This window comes from Podarcis erhardii (genome assembly GCF_964252035.2).
Source record: "Podarcis erhardii genome assembly, chromosome: 1".
Lineage (NCBI taxonomy): Eukaryota > Metazoa > Chordata > Lepidosauria > Squamata > Lacertidae > Podarcis > Podarcis erhardii.
The window spans coordinates 72,461,618-72,483,274 of record NC_138497.1 but is presented as its reverse complement, the minus strand read 5'-3'; the positions used below and the strand labels follow the sequence as shown (position 1 = coordinate 72,483,274).

Here is a 21,657-nt window from a genome sequence, read left to right as displayed (position 1 = left end):
ATTTATCCTGTTCTTCCTCAAAAGATCCAGATGCCGAGCCATGGAAGATATTTTTTCTAGCAAGAGCATCTGGTCCCTTGGCAGATTCCATAGGCAGTGGTATAGCAGCTTTGGAGTTGCCTCTGGGTTTATCACATGGTTAAGTTGCTGATGGCTCACTTGGCATCCCTTCTATTTCCTTTTAAGTCACCTAAGCTTTTGTGGACTCTGCTTTCTGCCCTGTTAATTCTCAGAGAGTTCAGTAGTATAGAGATCAGTATGATGCAGTTATGCATCTGATAAAGCTAGGCTCAAAAGAGGTGCTCAGGCTCACATGGGAAGAGCCCTTGAATAGCTGACCAACATTCTATATCACAGTAGAAATATATATAACAAATAATAAAATTGTCCAGTAGCACCTTAGAAGTGTGAAAGCTCATACCAAGAACAAACTTAGTTGGTCTCTAAGTTGCTACTGGACTACACACACACACACACACACACACATTTTCCTACTGCGTCAGACCAACATGACTACCTACCTGATTCTATATCACAGACTGCTTTTGATCCACCCATTGGTTTTAAAAGCAGTTTAGCAATGGATTGCTGCAGTTCAGAAAAAGCAAGTCCAAATCATCTATTTTATGAAAGTAGTTCAATGACTGTTTTAATCCCAGCCTTACAACTTTCTTGATATTTCCAGTATCATCAACAGTAGTAGTATGTCCAGCGAAATTTTGGTTGAAGAACATATGAAGCATAGAAAGAACCTTGCCTCCTACCCAAATACTGACTTAACTGTAGAAAATGAAAGCCAATGCAAAGGCTTTGCAAAGGCTACTTTGATATGTCTTTTCTCAGACATAGCAGCAGAGGACATGAGGGAGAAACAAGTACAAGTCTCATGCACAGCAATTCATATGTCAAAACAAGTACATTATTCCTGAAGATTAAATGGAGCCACTGCAAAGGTTAGATAATTGGTATAAGGTTCCAACAGTCAACTCATCAATGTGTCCACCATCAACCTCTAGGCAATGATTATCAGTGAAGATCATAAAAGGAATGTCTTTGCCATAATTGGGTTGTTAGCCAAAATGAGAATAGCCTATGTTGCATTCAAGCAGGGAGGGGTCCACCCATAAGGCAAGGTGAGGCGACCACCTTGGATGGCAGAATCCGCAGGGGCAACAAATTTGGCCTCCAAGGATTGCATTGCCCACTGTTGCTGCTGTGGTGGCAGCAATGGTGAATCTCTTTTGCTGTTTTTTTGAGCTACAACCTGGTTGCATTTGAAAAATCTTGCTTTTTATTTTTCCTCATACTGATGATTTGATGTCAACCATATTGATCAGCATCTCCCAGTTTCTCATTTTATTTTTCTGCTACTTCTGAGTTCTGTATCTCAGATTCTTCCCTTGCACCCCCACCCCACCCCATCTTCCCCCTTGTACCTGACCATTGGAACTTTGACCTGGTTTTCATTCATTACTAGCATCAACATTAAATTCAAATTCCCATCCTCAGCTATAGTGATGGAACTCAGTCCCATCCTTTCCTTTCTCTCTCACTTTCTTAGCTTTAACCTTAATTTTTTTCTGCATACCGCTTGTACCCTATGTCTGCCGGCTCAATGTAGTAGATCCAAGTTTGGTTTAGGATGCTGTCTTCCATTTCATTCTCTGTGCAGCTGATTTGGCTTCAGTTTCTGGAGCAACAAAGGAAGCAGAGTCATCTTTTTGTTTTGAACTAGTCTTAAAACATTATTGCTTCAACCGTATCCTTTTGTGAGCCAGCGTAAAAATGTGGCAGTAACATTTAGAGCTACAGTGGTACCTCAGGTTAAGTACTTAATTCGTTCCGGAAGTCTGTACTTAACCTGAAACTGTTCTTAACCTGAAGCACCACTTTAGCTAATGGGGCCTCCTGCTGCTGCCGCACCGCCAGAGCACGATTTCTGTTCTCATCCTGAACCAATGTTCTTAACCTGAGGTAATATTTCTGGGCTAGCGGAGTGTGTAACCTGAAGCGTATGTAACCTGAAGCGTATGTAACCTGAGGTACCACTGTATTTTAAATTTATAACTAGACTGAAAAGAGCTGTTGTGATGCATGGATTTCTGTGGTGACTGAATAACGCATCTTAAAATTCATGATTTTGGACTCTGTTAATATTTTATTAAAAATATATTATTTATTTTTTTTCATCATTAGTCAAGAGCTACAAAGCTAGCATTTCAAATATTCCTGTTAAAGTATCCACTTTCCAAAGTTTGGGGTAAACAAATTTTTAAAATTATTGTTTCCCATTCAAATTTATTTCCAGCTCATCACTGGCAATAGCGTGGGAGGTGGTAGGGGGCCCGCTGCCCCAGGCGCACAGTGGGGAGGGACACATGAACCAGGTGCCCCCCGTAGAGATCCCCATTGCACAACTGGGTGTGGAGGTTTAAGAGCAGCACCCTCCATGCCCTGTCCCTGCCCAGCACGCAAGCGCCCGCCTGTTGGCGCAAGGGCGGGGTGAGCAGAGCGTGAAGAGCATCTGTGCCTCACCCCCGATGAGTAGGCACTCTTGTACGGGCGGGGGCTGGCAAAATGCAGAGGGTGCTCTTCCCCCTCCAGCTGCCCAGCCCTTGGTCCCTGATGAGCGGCCAGGCTGAGTCAAGCGTGCCAGGGCAGGGCAGAGAAAGGAGAGTCAGCAGCAGCACTGCCACCCCTCTCCTCAGCTGGGTGACACCGTGTCAGGATGCTGCCAAGGCAGCATTTTCGCAACCAGCCAGGAGCAGTGGGCTCTCTCCATGCCCCACACGGCTGGATCATACGCCACGCTGCTGTTGCCCATGGCTTCAACGGTTTTCTAAATGTGTTACAGGTTTTTAAATGAGCAGTTAAAGTAATATTCTCAGAACTGGATTTAATAAGCTGGGACCAGTACTTCAGCAGTGGTATAGTGGAGGTGAAGCACAGGGAAGTACTGTTGTAGGACATTTTTTTGGCAGGAGCAATGATATCACCTGGTGGAGCAAGTTGAGTTCAGGGTGGGATGCGAGTACCCCACTTTATTTCCATAATAATAACCCTGTGAGATATGCTAGTCTTCAGCCAGGTGAACTCACCAGAGACCTTTGTGGCTGATTAGGGATGCGAACCAAGATTTCAGCTAACGTCCAGTGTGCTCACCTGTGCACCACTGTTTGCTAGTATCCTATTCTATGACTGTTAGCTGATCCTAATAATTTTTTACTATGTATTATTAAATGTATATACCACCCTACAGCTGAAGATCACAGGGCTGTTCACAGTACATATATTGTGTATGCTCCTGTTAGAGAGGGAGTGCTTGTAAACGGGAAAAATTATAATAAATCAATTTTTTTGAATTCTCCTTTAAAGTGTGGTTATGAAGGTTGTCATGGTAAGCTCCTGAACTTCAATATGTACCACTATAACACAGTTCCAGACTCTGAAACTAGGTTTAGAGGCAGTGGCCAACATGATCACATTCTTTAATAACTGCAGCAGCATATATAAATTGAGTCATCTTTATACAATAGCAGGATACCCCTTTTGGTAAGGTTATGAAATGTCAGAGAAATTATGGGATGCTTTAGCGCTTCAGTGTTTGCCTGATGTTAGTTATAGGAAAACTGGGTCACATGAATGTAAGCTGCTTCTAAGTGGAGACTCCACACAGTACTATTCTAGACTTGTACCCATTGGAGTGTCTATGCTCAGTATGATTGATGTACTTTCTTACTTTCTTACTCTGAAAAGTAATGCCTTTGGACTAAGAATGTCCCAGTTGCCTTGCTGACATCCTTGAATGAATTTGCCTGGAGCTGGAATAGGGATAATTGAATACTCGGTAGTGTACATTCTCTTCTCTGTCTATCCTAACTGTGTCTCTGGACTTGAAAATGTCAGGTCTTCCAAATGGGCTATCTGTTGCAGAGTACAAGTTGAAGAAACTGGACCCACCATTGGGGGGGGGGGATTCTGGTCTGTTTCCTGGGACATGGTAAGAAGTCCCAAGTTGAAATGGGACAAATTGATGGACAAATACAGTAATGTGAACTATGTGAAGAAAGTTGGGGTATAAAATGTTCAGATAGACCTTGCTAACTAACAAACAAAACCCTAGATTCCTTTTCTTCCCCAGTTGTTTTGCTCTGTTGTCATCATTCTGCTTTAATAATCTAATCAAATTTGCATAGGAAATGCACCTATCATACACAAAAACTTTTGCAACAGTTCCCAACTGCTAGTGCACAATTAAATAGCCCACTAGAAGGAATGATCCTAAGAATGAGCATGTTAGTTTATGTACCATAGCCAAGGGGGTGTTGATAAGATACCAGCTCCAGCAGCAGAACAAGTAATTACTCAGTACATAAAGAAGAGTTGTGAAATCAAGAGTTCAAACAGAGGAGCAAAAACCACAGCATTCATCCTAAATATTTAATTTCAGCAGAATCTTAAAGCTTGTGTCCTGTTTGTTTAGGGATTGTGTGACATAGCAGTGGAGTGGAATAGGTTGGTCTTGCCCTTCAGGTGATATATGGAGGTCATACCTATGGATGTGAATGGGTTTCCCCCCACAGTCCAGTGGGTTGAGTACTATAGACTTAGCAAAACAAACAGAAAACTATTATTTTTTCTCTGTTGAAAAACTAAAGTACTGACTCTGCATGCATTTGTCTAGCCACTGAGTCATAGAGTATGTGCAGTATTGTGTAACTTTCATTTCTTTGGAGGCTTGTTATATTAGAAAAAGTGCTCCAAAGAAAGCAACAATTATGACATAAGCACATCTGGCTCTTGCAAATTATTCTTTATTAAGCTTTCATTTAATTATATGTGCTGAAAGGTCTGCTTTTGATTACTGTAATTTTTTTTATTTGTCCATCTGAATGATAGTCATGTTGGAAATTACATACAAACCACCTGCTTTTTTTCCATTAATAAGGCAAATTTTATACAGATTTACTTGTTAAAGAGGGAATAGGATCTTCCCTGTTTATAGTGGTAGAACTATTGCTACTGCTAATTCAAGGTGAGGTTTTAAGGTTGGTTGCTAGAGAGAAATTAAACTTACCTAAGATTTGTTCAGAAAATACCATATAATGTTTTAGGAAGAGTTATACTCACCTTTACAAGTAGGAATTTACGCTTCTATTCAAATTAGCACTAAAATATATTTGACATGTAAATTGTACTTACAGGTAAAATATAAAATCTGTTGACTGCCTCATATCAATGAAAAACAACAGGGTGTTAAACAAAAGAAATATGTGCAGATTACTATAATATTGCATGATAGTTACTTGCACTCCAATTTTAAATATATTTGATGGGGTTTTGAGATGTGCTTTATATTCAAGACGGCTAACCACTTTCTCCATTAAGCTGCCATTTAGGCCTTAACCTAGAAGTCTTGCCTCTTGAATGACATTGTCCAGTGCCTGCCAGGAAGATGGGAGATTCTCTGTTACCACACCCCTAGGGCCTCAGAATATTTCAGCTATCGTTTATAAAATGCTGAAGCAGATAATCCTAAGGAGAAGAGTTATTCTTGTTTTGCAGCAACTCTATGCCGCTCAATTGGCCAGCATGCAGGTTTCGCCTGGAGCAAAGATGCCCTCCACCCCTCAGCCGCCAAACACAACAGGGGCACTTTCACCTACTGGGATGAAAAATGAAAAGAGAGGGACCAGCCCTATAACTCAAGTTAAGGTATTTCTTTAAGTTTCCTTTTGTGAATACTCCCACTGATACAATGCAATATAATAATTTCAAAACAAGCAAATCTGGTGGTATTTCAGCTCTCCAGGGTCAGACCTTTTGACCCTGTGAACTCTGCCCGCCACATATAACAATCATGCTGCTATGTACTTGTTTACAAGGTATATGGCGAGTCTGGAGACCCCAGTCTTGCCAAGGGCCTTTGGTTGTGACTCTTTTCCAGTTCACTGTTATTTTGAGTGTCAAGATTCACCAGCCGTTCATGTGACTGGAGATACTGTTATTTCAGGATAAGTTATAACCTAGTTTTTAAATATATTCTACACTGCTTTCAACTATTAAAATTTATCACTCGCCAATTCCAGAGTTTCTTATTTTATATTTATATTGGTGTTCTCAAGTAAGCATGCATGAGACGAGACAGTGAAAATCCAATGTGGATTCACCTTTTTCATTCCTAGGCATGAGTAGCATGAAAAATCCCTGTGATTGAGGAGGTGTATGAGCCAGGGGTGTATCTGCTCTGTTAAGTCCTATGTTTGACATAACTTGGGCAGGGCATCTGGAACATGTGATGTGTAATACGATAGTGATTGCGTAAATCTTACTAGTATTGCATGAAAAGACTGGCAGTCATGCCAAATGGTTTAACAAGAACTAGCCTTAACTATGTAAAATGGCAAGCAAAACCACTCCCCTTCTTATTTTACAAATTGGATTGTTTCATTTAAAGAAGCCCCAGATAAAAATTAAAATTAAAGGAGGATGGCTGGAGGGGGGGGGAAAGACCATCACTGCCAATTGATTGGGAGAGAAAAAAAGCCATGACTTCAGATTGATTGGACCCTTGTTGATAGCACACTGTTGCTGGTATTTGGCGTGCTTCTATTTGGTTTTGATGTATTGTCAAAAGCTCATGCATACTTAATTGTCACTTGCTTAGAGAACTAGGAAGCTGCAGTGTGATACTTGGCAGCAGCATGCAATGACTAAACTGCCTCCTTTCCAGCTTTCTGTAGGCAGCTGGAAATTATTTGTTTGTTTGCTTTAGGCCTATTTCCCACACCAGCCATCCTTCCTTAAGAAATATAGCAAAAAGATTTTTAACAAAGTGAAACAGAGATAATAATATGCTTATACAATTAAAAGTATAAAATATTATTGGCTGAAAGTGCAGTATGCCCCCTTTAACCTCAGACACTAATAACCGGCCTTAATTCAGAAATGGAATTCCCCATTGTTTATGTTGCATGATTCCCAGCATAAAAGAAAACAAGGCAGCCGCTCTGTGTTGCATGGATCCTCTGTGCGTGAGTGGCACTGAGGATGCTGGTTCACAGCAGATGAGTTTTCTGAATGATCTGCAGGTTCCGTTCATTCCTTCATTTCTATGATTTGAAACTGCTATTTCGAACATGTTTGGATTGTATGAATAGAGCCACCCCTACCATTGAGCAGAGTGAGGCAGTAGGTGCTAGACATGGTGATGGCAAGCTCCTGGCTGTTCCTACCCTCCTGAGCCGGTTCTCCTGAAGCAGCAATGCTTGCTTCTTCTTGACCACTGCAGTCTGTCTGTCTTGCCTCACCTCATTTTCTTTTTCCAATGTGCCAGAGGTGGCACTCATCCTTTGCTTTGCTGATTTGACACATGCTGTTGCCACTACAATTGCATTGCTATAGTTGTTTAAATGGGCAACAAGCAAGCAGCAGGCAGACAGTGACCAAACAGTGTCAAGGTGTAGGCCAGAGCTGAGTGTGCCACATAACCAGCCTTGCACCCCAAAACTTCCTTCGCGTGCAGTGGAGGACATTATTCCACCCCTAGCGGATTCAGCTGGCAGTCCAGTTAGCTAGCTTCTGTTGATAGAATGGAGGTGGGATCTTATCCTTTGTTCGAAAAAGCAAAGTATGTTGGACTGCAGAACGTCCCAGGCTCTATCCCTGGTGAGGCTGGGAATGACCCCACCTGAAACCCTGGACAGCTACAGCCAATACTGATTAGATGGGCCAATGGCCTGACTCAGTATAAGGCAGCATCCTGTGTCCCTATCACTGTAAATTTTTAACAGAAACATATGCAAATTCCACAGGACCAGATAGCAGATACCACAACTTCCAGGCTAGTTCTTCAAGGGGAGATGAGAACACTTTCACACTGTTCTTGAACACAGTTGCAGGGAGCCCACAGTTCTGGGTGAATATCATAGTGCATCAGCAGGACAGTAGCCAGGGTCCTGGGAAATGGTGGATACCTGTTTCACATCACATTATCAATTCCACATTCAGCATGGGAAGCTGAGATTTTAATTCCACCATCACCTCCTTATCCATGTGGACAAGGATGAGATCCATGATGGGCTTGAGATCTTTGTATGTGTGGACTTTGAGGACTGAGTGGCTGGGGCAACCCAGCAAGATGGGCTAGATATAAATTTTAAAAAATTATTATTATTATTATTATTATTATTATTATTATTATTATTATTATTATTGACACAGCCAACCCCCCAAAACATCAGTGATAAGGATATGTTTAATAGGTTCTTAATGTCATTGTCCTCAAAGCTTTCTGATATTACTGTCTCCTTCAGACTAACTGAGGAAAAAGCTATATTTTATGTGACTTCTACAAATAAAGAGGGTGCCTATATAGCAATGGCCTAGAAATAACATAAACTGTAGAGTAAGTGCAGTATTATAAATAGTTACTTATTTGTTGCATTGGGCGATTTAATACATTATATATGACAAGTTGTACCATGCAGAATCTCTACTTGACAGCAAGAAGAATGGCAATGATAAGATAATGGACTGCATTATTGTATCCTTTCATATATTTCTAAGCTTTGAAGTGTTCAGTGCTGTCTGCTAAAATATAGATGATGCACCCTTATATCTAGCATATCTCAGCTTTGGGCATATTTTAAATGAGAGAGCCATGTTACCAGGCTCTTTTCATTTTAATTACAGAAAATCAGTATTCTGCTATTCCAAAAATGCTGTGCCTGGCTGATTGCTAACAAGTTCAACACAGGGTACAAACTCTCCAATGAACAGGGTGAGGTTGTATTGTAAAGGGGAGTGCTAGATCAAAAGAACAAGTTTCTTAGATTTTTCTTTTTCCAGAAGTTTCATATGTGAGTTCCTCCAGCCCCATCTCCCCTCATTTCACTTGTACAAAAGACACCACAAAGCGAGTGAATACCTGATAGTTATAATTATATGACTATGGATCTGCTTATATCAGTACCAAATTTATATTTCCCTTGTCTAGATTTACATGCATGCCATAAATTAGAGACTGACACATTAGTGCGTTTTTAAAAGTGCTGTAAAACACATCCCCAAAGTATAGTCTGACCTTTGTAATATTTAACAATAATATAATACAGTCGTACCTTGGAAGTTGAATGGAATCCTTTCCGGAAGTCCGTTTGACTTCCAAAACATTCGGAAACCAAAGCACAACTTCTGATTGGCTGCAGGAAGCTCCTGCAGCCAATTGGAAGCCACGAAAGGTCCGTCGGACATTCGGCTTCCAAAAATAGTTCGCAAACTGGAACACTCACTTCTGGGTTTGTGGCGTTCGGGAGCCAAAACATTCAAGAACTATGCTGTTTGAAAAACAAGGCACGACTGTATCTAGTTCCACTTGAACTATGTCAAGCTGTATGATGCACAAGATAAGAATGGGAGGTTTAATGAAAACTGTAAACATATTGATAAGCCTTGCTCTGCATAGCCTGTTGAATTCTAAGATCACAATACAGTATATCTTCTTTTTCATTCATCATGTTGTCTAGCTATAGACAATACTGCAGATTGTAACAGAATTCCTTAAAACTTTCCAATCTGCTCCACATAATAGCTAATAACTTGATCTTGCACTCTATTGCTGTAAGACATACCACATAGATTCTGGCATTAAAATCCATTTGCCCTACAGTGGGGCAAATGCTTCAGCAGTGCTATCGTGGCAGTAATTGCTATTGCCTTTTTTTTTTTTTAGCTTTTGCATCGTACAGCAGTGTCATGCATGATTTTTGAAAGTTGTATCTCTGGTGGCTCAGAGTACTGCATTCAAAAGGCCCTGGCCTGAGCTCTTGAGGCCCGGTGAAAAAAATCACAGTCAAGTACCAATAATACTAGATGTGTTCAGATGGCAAGCAAGATACAGCTATGTTGCTTCGATCCTATTTTAATTTAAATAACAATCAAATTCCATCCAATAGTAGTAACAGGGTGCTTGCTTTAGCTTTGTGAATTCTAGTGCCTGCTAATGCTGTAGGATCAGGGTGTGAGAATTTCATCATGTTAGGGTTATGCTGGAAAATAAACTGCTGTTACAACCTCTCTCCCCCCTCTCTCCAGATTTTTAGGGGGGGGGTGCAGAAATGTTTCACAAAGATAATGTGACCAAAAAGTCTTGTACAAAAACAAAACAAAGTCAAGGATATCTAGGGGTAAACAAATATAAATGTTTAAGGTATTAAGTATATTTTCCTGTTTAATTTTACCCATAACCCCACCATTCACACACATATATACAGTCTGTTTTGTAGTTCCAATAACTTTTCAAATAGGCCCAGTAAAGCAACACAACTGAGCTGCTAGAATTTTTCTTAAATAATTCTTTGTAAATGCCCTGGGTTAATTTAGATCTCAGAAAACACATTAGGAAATTAGGCAGTAATGCGAGCTAATTCAAATTTTAATTTGCCAAAAAGAATGATCCAGCTCCATAGTTAATGTAAATAGAGGCATAGCACAGAGAAATTAATGAGGTTTTCCTTTCATTGAATCTTCAAGGAGTGTAGATAATTAGCTTCTTTTGTTATTATTGCAAGGAAATGCAGCATTGTCTAGGAGGTGTAAAATAGCTGTGGCTTCCAAAGTGATAATGTGTTTCATTTGTCTTTTTCTAATAATTATTTACATTAAACTCTTTTAGGATGATGCCGCACAGCCACTGAATCTTTCAGCCAGACCTAAGACAGCGGAACCTGTCAAATCCCCGACGTCACCAACACAGAACCTCTTCTCTACTAGTAAAACCAGCCCCGTGAATGCAGCTAATAAAAGTGGAATCCCCAGCCCTATTGGTGGAACTCTGGGAAGAGGATCTTCTCTAGGTACTCAGAAGGGGAGAAATGCTGGGGATTTAGCATAGGAATGGGCTGGCAGGCTTTGTATGGTCTGCATAGTTAACTACTTGAGTGCATGCTCACACTATATTAGCATTTATGAGATAATGCAACTCCATAATAACTTATGCTGTGATAAATTTGTTAGTGTTTAAAGTGCCCACAAGACTTTCTTTCTTTTTTTTTTTTGCTTTTCCTGCCACAGGTGAACAAGATTATCCTCCTTGAAATTATCTATGTTAGCTGAGCCTGGGTATGCAGCTTTGCTTTAGAACTTAGAATGCCATGCTGGAATGGACCAATGTCTATCTAGCCCAATATACTTAGCAGTATGAAGTCAGCAGATGCTAGATCCAGGTGTTATTGGATGCCAGTGGCCATTAGCCCCCGACTATCATTGACAGTGGTCAGGGATAATGGGAGTTGTAATCAAGGAGTAACTGGAAGCCCACATGTTCCCCAACCCTGAGCTTTGTACTCCAGCAGCATCAACCAGTGTTTCTAGCTTCTTCCCACTCCTGATTTGGGAAAGAAACAAATTACTGTCCTTTGAGGCCATTGATTTCTAAAGCTTCACTAAAACAAACAAACACTTTTTATTGATTTAGCACATCCCTCATGTGCAAGCGCACACCCTTATGAACAGCTCCTGCTTGTTTCTGAAAATCTGTTGTGGTGGAAATGTGATTGGTGGTACAGTTCACACAAGGACAGGACACCCCAAAACCCACACAGCACAGTACTTTTCCTCATGTAGGGACAGTTTCCTTCAGTACTAGGTTTTGGTGTCTCTACAGGAGTGACGTAAAAGTAGGGTTTCTATAGTGCAAAAGAAAACACATTTATGGTTTCAGCAAGACAGAAAAATTACTTTCTGTAGGTATTTTATTTTTAGGTGCTTGCACTATTTTTCAAAATGATGATATAGCAAGTTTGTATTATAGAATTTATACCATCCTATTGGGACATGGAAGAAGAGGATATAAGCATTCTGTACAGTATGCAAAGAACAGCTGTTTGCATTTTGTTCTATATCATTACCTTATTTTTATCATCATCATTACACACACACACACACACACACACACACACACACACACACACACAAAATCCCTATTCTCAATTTTCCTGTATGCAGTAGCCAACAGAGCTAGTCATAACCTGCAGAGCCTTTCTATCTCTTTAAAGAGCTCCAAAGTTTCAGAAATGATGCTTATTTTGCCGTTTTCTCCTTCCCTACCCCCTCTCTTTTGTTGGGTCATGGCTGGCATCAGGAGTCATCATTGTTGGGACTCTAACAAGGCTCACACTTTAGAGGAAGCCAACTGTTGATCCCTGGAGCCAGCTCCTCCCCCTGCTTCTTGCTATTGCTGACTGTTCATCTACCCTCTCCAGATGAGAAAGCAGTAGCAGGAGGAAGGAAGAGGAGTAGCAACTGCCACAGTTTCCCTCTGGACAGTGGACTGGGCTGGAACCCCCCCCCCAAAAAAATCAAAAAAATCTGGAACCAACTGTAAATCAGGGGCGGGCAGACTTCTGGCTTGTGAGATTTACATTGTGTTTTTGTCTAGGTCAATCAATGAGAGCCAGGTGCTAGTCTTAGATGGTAGAGCGAATGGCTTACTATGTCCCCTAAGCCAGACACAGGCCAGACATAATATATCCAAGTACAAATCTACATTCATGTTGGGGATTTGAAACTGTCCGCTAAACAGTTTTAGACCAGGGAAAGTTCTGCTAGTAGATGTGAGTGCACAATAGGAATCAGGTTAAGAAGCAGATAAGAGTTTTTAAAGAAACAGGATACTTTTCTGGGTAATGACCTGGAACTATTAAACACTGGATAAATATGGAAACAAGTTTATGAACCTGAAAATACTCGTATCATTTCGTTTGGGGTTCTCCAACATTGCAGGATCATTTGGAACACGTGCAGTCATCTATGTAAGAGAGGGTTGTGATGAGACCCCTTTCAGGAGGGAGTTCCAGAGTCTGCACAGCCACTGAAAAGTCCCACTCCTGGTCCCCAAATAGGCATATTGGGGATGGGGGGCAGTAGGCAGGTAGGTTCATGTGAGAGAAGGTAGTCCTACAAATATCCTAGTCCTGAAACATAATGTGCTTTAAAGCCCATGGCCAGCATTTAGAAATGGTCTTGGAAACAAATTGGAAACCAATGATTGTATTTTAGAAAGGAAGTCCCTGAATATGATCCCTGCAAATAGCCTAGCCAAGTCATTCTGTGCCAGTTTTTCCAAGCACACTTCACAAGCAGCTCTCCATAGAGCACATTGCAGTAATTCAGACTTTGTCCTTGCCAAATGGGCAGTCTACAGAAACAGGCGTTGGTTGCCCCTACCCTCCTCCACGAGCCTAAGCTGGGCAAGAGCACAGTGACTTCAAGTTTCCAAACACTGAATGATTTTTGTCCTTTGGTATAAACATAGAAAACCCTTCCAGAAGTCTATTCTTTTCTACGCTCAAATTCATCTGCAACAGCAATGAGAGTTTATTTAATTCCTACCCTGACTTGTTTCTCAATCAGAACTGAATCAAAATGTATTGTCTCAGTGTATTTACAGCTCTGGACTTTTATTTAAGTGCTATCTCACATACACTCACACACATGCTGTAACATGCCATTCCATGACTAGAGTGCCTTGAATCCAGAATTATACAATCACAACAGAAGACTAATTAAAATTCACATAGTATTTACCTGGACACCTGGTATTTTGGTTGCTTTTCTCATGCCCTAACCCAAATGCTGCTTCATTGGGCAGAGTCCTTTTGTTAAGTGCTTTGTGTGATGGCAAGTCACTGTTATCTTGTTGGGTAAAATTGTCCCCTCCCTGCTTCCTTCAATAAAAGACTCTCAAATCTTTTATTTAACAACATGATAAAATCTGAAGTGGTGAGTGTAGTGGCCACAGGCAAAGTGATCTGGCTAGCTTGCATGATGGTTGTGAGGAGAAAATAAAAGAGGGGCCACTCCATTATTTGTCCTACCCACATGAATTCATGGAGGGCTATTAAAAATAAATATAGACAGTTGTAGCATTATGCAAACATAATGTCATGATGTAAGTATATATTCATAAAATAGATATAAAAACAAAAAAATACATGTGTTCGTCTTTATAAATGCATTGTAAGAATTTATGGCAAGCCATTCTAGGTTATGAAATAGTTTCAGTAAGCCATTTAGTATTGGCTGTGCTATACTGACAGCTCTAAGAGGACTAGTTGCAGCTAAGTAGACATTCATCTGGGCAGAAAACAAATCTGGATTTATGCCCATGTCTTAATTATTGGTGCATGTATTTAATGAACAGTAGACAGGGTGATACCCAACTTTGTGGCAGTGTTCATCACCTGCAGTCCTCCACCTCTTTAAAATTTGCCCTGGAGGATCCCCAAACCCTCCAGAGCAGATCTGGGAAGCTCACACGGAGCTTCAGTAGGTGCTCTTCACAGTCTTCATGGTATTCCATTGACAGATGAAAACAGTAGAATATTTTTAAGTTTGCATCACCTGGAATAAGTAGGTGGTCTGCAACGATTAGTTGGCTGTGTTCAGTCTTTCATGCAAACAAAGAGGAAGTTTTTTTAATGGACTGCTTTCAAAAATATCCTTAAATAAAGATTATCTTTGTTGTTTCCAGACATCCTTTCCAGTCTTAACTCACCTGCCCTGTTTGGGGACCAGGATACAGTCATGAAAGCCATTCAGGAGGCTCGAAAGATGAGAGAACAGATCCAGCGGGAGCAGCAGCAACATCATCATGGCCTTGATGGAAAACTTCCTGCCATGAATAACATGAGTCTAAACAACTGCAGGACTGAAAAGGTACTGTATTCCTCTTCTGTCATTTCTTCTGCTCATTTTTATTTGCAATTCTATCCAGCCAGTGGTCTTTGAACCTCATGTTGCAGCTTCTGCATTTCTAGTTTTAATCATCTTTGATACTGACAAAATAGTTATTCACTATGTCATATAGTTCTATTTTAAAAAAGACAAAACTTCCTCCTCTTACAGGACAAAGGAAATTTAGACTCCCAAACATAAAATCATCATCATCATCATCATCATCATCATCATCATCATCATTATAGGGCATATATACTAGCATTCAGGTTGGGGGAGTTATGTCTGATGAAATGAGTGGACATAAGAGGCTTGGTGGAGCAGCAAAAAGTTAATCTAGTCCAGCATCCTTCTTTCCACAGTGGCCAACTAATGCCTATGGAAATTCTATGCACTTTCTCCATGTCATGCATAATTTTTATAAGCCTCTGTTATGTCACCACTTACTTCTTATTTTTCTGCATTAAAGAGCTCCAAATGCATTAGCCTACCTAAAAGGGAAATATCTGGTCTTAAGTAGCCATGACAGAAGCAGAGGAGGGTGAGCACATGGACACGATGCTTGTTCCCAACTTAGCAATCCTCAGCCAGAATCATTGCATATGAACTGGGCTATATTTTTTCAAACTGCTGTCCAAAGCTGCCGTGCATGAAATCCATTAGCTCAGCATTGTGTGCAGTGATTGGTAAGAGTCCTTCAGGATATTCCCAGGCCTACCTGCAAATGCTGTAGATTGAAGCAGGGACCTTCTGCATACAAAGGAGGTGCTTTACCATTGAGCTGTGCCCATTTTCTCATGGCCTTTTAATGAGTAATCTGTTTCCAGTACTGATTTTTAAAAACGTGTTCTGGGAAAGTTACATCGGAATAGTAACTAATACGGTGCTGTTGATAGGTTGTTTGGTTTGTGGCTTGGTACAAGTGTGATGATTACGGGACAATTTACTCTATCCTCTCTCAAAGGGTTTTTGAGAAGTTAAAGTGAGATAAGTATGTACTGCAGTCATTTGGTATGAAAACAAAGATGAAAAGAAACCAAAAACCTGTCTGCAGAGCACCTTGATGACTGCAGCCTTATAAGAAATAACTTCAGATAAGCATGCCCATAGTTTGCAGCCATTGCTTTCTTGCAGTGATCTGTTCCAGTCTCATCACAACAAAAGCTTATAGATTTTTAAATTTTAGTTGTATTGATGTTTCCTCTTAATCTAAACAATATCCAAACAATATTCGTCAGCAGCCAAAAGTTTGTGACACTGGCAGCTGCCTTCAAACTGTTTCCTCGGGAGGAGAGTAGGGTTCTGAGGTTCATTGCCTATAGTTGCATGCACAAAGGAAAATAACCCTGCAAATAGAACTCTCAAAGACAAGATGCCTTTTCATTTGCATTTTATATGTTGCCTTATTACATTTCTCAGAACAACAAGGGGAAAAGGGTCTGTGTCTGTAAAAGGGATTTGCTTAGCCCCTTGCCCCTAGAGGATTAACAGTGGTTTGCAAAACAAATTCATAACCTAATAAATATTTATTTGCACAAGCTTTAGTTTAAATGATAGCATTTTAAAACTCATTTAATACAGATTATCGCTGTGAAAGAATTCTTTGTAACATGAAAGAACCGAAGGTTTGATGTGTGACGAAGGTCAACAGGATCTCTGGAAGTCCAGACTTCAGATTCCAAACTGACCCCAAATCAGAATGGGAGCTTTTAGGGCTTGTTTATAAACCTATGTTTGTGAAAAGCACTGAAAACTGTGAGCTAATTCCACTGGCCTCTAGAATTATATAGACACCTATAGTATTACGAAAAACAGTGCTTATATTAACAGAATTTCACAGGACAAGCTGCTAAATCATTTTTTAAAAAATAATATTTATTACCTTTTCCAACCATTTAAACACTACAAAAAATAAAAACCATACAATACAATACAATACAATACAATACAATACAATACAATACAATACAAAAAACCAAAAAAAACCTATACATTACACTAACAAAACACTAACATTAAACTAACAAAACAAAACAAACACAATTTAAAACACATCAAATAATTTCAATATCTTATCTTTCATTCCCTTATTTCTGCGACCTCCTCACATCTCCCTTTTTGTATTCCACTTCTATTAATTTTTTCAGCAATTCCTTTCCATCTTTCTCTATTTTTAATCCTATAATTATCTTAACACATTCTAACCTTATTTCCCCTTTAATACTCTATTAATCTATTTATCCTTAATTCCTTATAACATTTCTACTAAAGCCATATAACTTCATTCCAACATTTTTCTAACATTCATTAATTTTACAGTATTTCCGTAAATAGTCTTTAAACTTTTTCCAGTCTTCTTCCACCGACTCTTCTCCCTGGTCTCGGACTCTGCCAGTCATTTCCGCCAATTCCATGTAGTCCATCAACTTCATCTGCCATTCTTCCCGGGTGGGTAGATCTTGTGTCTTCCAATATTTTGCGATGAGTATTCTTGCTGCTGTTGTTGCATACATAAAAAATGTTCTATCCTTCTTTGGCACCGACCATGCCCAGGAGAAAGGCCTCTGGTTTCTTCAGGAAGGTATATTTAAATACCTTTTTCATTTCATTATAAATCATCTCCCAGAATGTCTTAATCCTTGGGCATGTCCACCAAAGGTGAAAGAATGTACCTTCAATCTCATTACATTTCCAACATTTATTATCGGGCAAATGGTAAATTTTTGCAAGCTTGACTGGTGTCATGTACCACCTGTAAATCATTTTCATTAAGTTTTCTCTTAGGGCATTACATGTTCCATAACTGTTCCCAGTCAGCCATCATTATGTTATGTCCAACATCTTGTGCCCATTTAATCATAACTGAGGTGTTCCATCTCCTGAGTGTTCCATCTCAGCAACAAGTTATACATTCTTGACAAATGCTTAATTTTTGGATCAAACAATTCTGTTTCCAATTTTGATTTTTCCACCTGGAAGCCAACTTTTTTATCCGAATTATATGCCTCCATTATTTGGTAATAATGAAGCCAATCTCGCACTTTATTTTTCAATTTTTCAAAGCTCTGCAGTTTTATTCTGTCTCCATCTTGTTCCAAAATTTCCCAATATTTCGGCCATTTGGCCTCCATATTGAGTTTTTTCTGTGCCTTCGCTTCCATTGGTGACAACCATCTTGGGGTTTTCTTTTCTAACAAATCCTTATATCTTATCCAAACATTAAACAATGCCAAGCTGCTAAATCATGGGCAGACTGATCCACACACTACATGAATAGTGATAATCTGGCTACAAACTTCTATGTAAAATGTGCTGTATACCAGTGCATCAAAAATCAAGTAATACATCTTTGAAATAGTTGTCTTTTGCCTAGACCAATTTTCAGTACTTCTTTTCAAAAGGGGTTTCTGAAGATGCACATCTAAATCATTAGGTTTGCTTCTTCAAATACCAGCTAATGATAAATCATTTTTAAAAACAAACAAACAAAAACCACCATCTGTTTGCCTGACAAGCAGAATTCAATTGGTGGTGAAGTTCGACTGACCATTTGCAGGATTTTTTTTAGTTCAAATAAACTTGAAACTGTTGTGTAAAGGAATATTCTCCCAAGCTCAGCCACATAATTTTGAAGTCTGTAAATTGCCTTTGAATTGTCACATTTAATCCATTTTTCTTTGCATTAATTATATTAATTTTAAAAGCATCTTATAGTTTTATGAAGATTTATACAAAAGTAAAGGTATATTTTTAAAAACGTAAAAGTTGACAATTAGGTGATGTGATTTTGATTGTGTGGGGAAACTGCCACAAAATGTCACGCTGTATAGAGCCTTAAAGGCTAGAATAAGCACTTTGAGATCCCAGAAGCAAATCGGAAGCTAATGGAGCTACCATGAGATTGGAGATATATAGTTAGACTTGCAAACATTTGGATGAATGGAAGCTTCTGGGCTCTCTTAAAGGCAGCCCCATGTAGAGAACATTACCATAATCCAAAGTGTGATATATATATATATCATTCTCCTTTCTGTCCTCTCTGGCAATGCATTCTTTGCTTTTTTCTTAGTTTTAATAGCCTTTTATAAATGGTATGTCTTCATATTTTTGCTCTTGATGCTTTTCAATTTCTAGCTTCAGTTTTAAACACCAGAATTTCAAGCTATATTTCAGGGATAATGCTTTAAGCAAAATATTTGTTCCAACAATAAACCCATGTCCAAGAAATAACAATTACAATTCTGTAAAACACTCAAATCCTTTTGATTCTTCATCAGCTCTCTTAACAAATATTTGGGCAGTTTGAAACATCACTGGTGTAATACTGCCCCCTTTTATTAGAAATGAAAAGCATGCTGGACACTTGCAATCTGTTTGAGTCACATGGTTAATTCAAATATATGTGGCTGTATGACAGTATTTAAATTAGGCATAGGATTAATAATATTGAGCCATGAGAACCAAAGCACATTGTTCAGCTGCAGTGTGTGAGGCTTTGTCTTAAGTTTGCTTTTATATCATGGCATGGGAGTTTCTTGCTCTCTTTTGTATGCAAACACAGTTTTGAGAGAAAAGGTTTGGCTTCTTCATATGCATTTAATTACCATGTTTGCTTGGAATATATATATAATATTTCTAAATCAGTTTCGCTCCTCCCCATATAGAACAATGGGCCACACTGCTGTTTTTGGCGGCCTGATCACGAATTAAATTTTCTTTTGAATAGCTAAATGATTACAATACCGCTCACACACGCTGAAGTGCTGTGCCGAATGTATCTGATGCAATTAGAATTTGATCATGTAGAAATGCAGAATGGAGCATCTTATGGAAAGGTGAGCCCTGTGACTTTAGCAGTGTCTTTTAAAAGAGATATTGTAGTCATGGAGACTTTCAGCAAACAGGTTTACATTTGTGGTTCCATTTAAAAATATTGTGGTGATAGCACTGCTAGAAATAGCCTAATTTCAGATGCTTTCATGAAAGTTATCCTTTATATAAATCCATAATCCTGAAGAAATAAGAGCAGTCTTAAGGCCTAATGTCCTGCTTAGTGGTGGACTCTGGTCTGGGAACCTGGGTGGGTGTTGAACAAGGTGGCAAGGGGAAGGCAGAATTTGCAGTGAAGAAACAGAAGGTATGAGAAGGGTGCTTAACCCTTTCCTGCCTACCACTTTCTCCATGCAGCTTCCCCCACCCCACCAGCTACTTTCCCCTAGCAGGATCTCAGCGTGTTTCTTTGCTGCATGGCAGGCTTCTACAGGGACCAGATCTTGGTGGTTGGCCATGCATTAAAAATAGAGAAGTGGTCAAGGTTGAGTGTTTTGTTTCTGAAGTTGTCTGGTGACACAGTTACATACACACTCTCATTCACCCTCCCAGGCACTTCATTCTCTAGCCACAACATCCAGTCTCCCCATCCCTCACCCGCTGACACACAACCTCCCTCCCTCTGAAACACATGATTAGGAGCATCGCAGTAGCAATAACAGCTAGACCAGCCACACGGGGAAGGAGACAGGTTGAAGTCACACACCCATGTTTTTGATGTACAAAAGATTGCTCGTCCGTCAGCATTATTAATAGAGCCTTGGTCATGATGTCTTTGGTGGAACCCCATCCTCAGTCCACCATCCCTTTTAGCGCACTCCATTCCTCTCCACCATCACTACTGCTTTCCTTGCCTCAGTCTCGCCCACTGTATGGAGACTTAGGTCCATCCAGTCCCTGCTGACACCTAGAGGAAGAGGGAAGGTGGAATCACCTGCGGTGCCTTCCCTCCCTCTTTCCTTTGGAGAAGCAGCAGCAAAGGAAAGGGGCTTTGGTGGTTGCCAACGAGCCTCTTGTGGGGCAGGGCCCTTAACAGGTACCGGGCTATCCCAGCCCTGAGAAATAGGAAGCCACAGCCAGATGGGGTCCCCTACCCCCCAAATCTTACTCAGACTCCACACCAGGCATATTTGAAGTGATATAAATATTGCTAATCTCCAGTGTGATCTTTTCTTGTAAGGAAAAGAGCTGGTTGAAGTATGTGTGAATTTTTTGTCATGCACATTCCTTTATTCCGGGCTTGATGTAACTTTGCATACAATAATGCTGCTTTTCTGACACTAGCAGCAAGCAGCACTTGTTTTCTTCCTTGAGGCAGAATTAATCACAGGAAAACACAGCAGTTATTGTAAATACAAGGGAAGAACATGGCATAGTGATGTTAGCATCATTATTCCATTGTCATCCACCCTGAGTCTTTAGAGGCATCTTAGTCTTCCTTCTGAGCATTTCCAAAGATTCCTGCATATAAACAAAGTGTTGCTAAAACATGCTTCAAACAGACAGCAAATAGCACAGAACTGGGCAAATAAACGCCTAAGCAATTCCCACTCCCTCTCTGCACCTAGGCTAAATGCATATTGCCATTGCAGCAACAAAAAGCGCATGTACATTGTATAATTTTTCCTTGGGGTGGCATTAAAAGTGGTAAAGATAGTTCTGTAACTGACAACTTAACTTGATATTATAAGAAGCACAGAGGTGCTGCCACTCAGTCTCTCTCTCTTTCTCCTTTCCTGTTGTGTGTGGGTCATAGATAGATAACCAACAGTCCTGCAAGCAATTTTTGCTAGGCCCAGCTAGGAGGCAGGGCTGGAAGCAGAGGACTGCTGTAGGTAGTTATTTAATAAAACAATTTCTTCTTCTCATTAAGCAGAGAACATTCAGCTTGCTCATTTAGGGAATGCTGAGGTTCCTCATATGAGTTCAGGTCCTACCTCTTGAAGTTTTCTAACCAAATCATTGAATTTCCCAGCCTTAAAATGGAATATTACACCCAAATCCTCTCTGGAGGAGAATCCCCAGGACAGTGAGGTGGGGAAGAGAGTGGAATTGGCAAACAGAAATGCTTGCACTGATGAAATAATTGGA

At 40.0% G+C, this 21,657-nt stretch overlaps 1 protein-coding gene and 1 long non-coding RNA gene across 19 annotated transcripts in view; one reads left to right on the top strand and one right to left on the bottom strand.

Moving 5' to 3' along the window:
- LOC309330847 overlaps positions 1-21,657 on the bottom strand; it is a 134,468-nt gene that overhangs the window by 8,768 nt on the left and 104,043 nt on the right. For 2 of the 5 annotated variants that reach the window (XR_014151617.1, XR_014151618.1), the window contains one exon: positions 1,589-1,690. The exons of 2 other annotated variants lie outside the window; for them this stretch is intronic. This is a non-coding gene — a long non-coding RNA (uncharacterized lncRNA). Of the gene's footprint in view, positions 1-1,588; positions 1,691-20,770; positions 21,028-21,657 lie in introns of those variants that run through there. One more of the 5 variants, XR_014151619.1, reaches the window with a different exon arrangement.
- SOX6 (SRY-box transcription factor 6) overlaps positions 1-21,657 on the top strand; it is a 481,944-nt gene that overhangs the window by 403,659 nt on the left and 56,628 nt on the right. For all 14 annotated transcript variants that reach the window (XM_081840681.1, XM_081840683.1, XM_081840680.1 and 11 more), the window contains 3 exons: positions 5,566-5,715; positions 10,676-10,856; positions 14,534-14,718. In XM_081840681.1, coding sequence (XP_081696807.1) covers positions 5,566-5,715; positions 10,676-10,856; positions 14,534-14,718 — 516 coding nt within the window. The remainder of the gene's footprint in view (positions 1-5,565; positions 5,716-10,675; positions 10,857-14,533; positions 14,719-21,657) is intronic.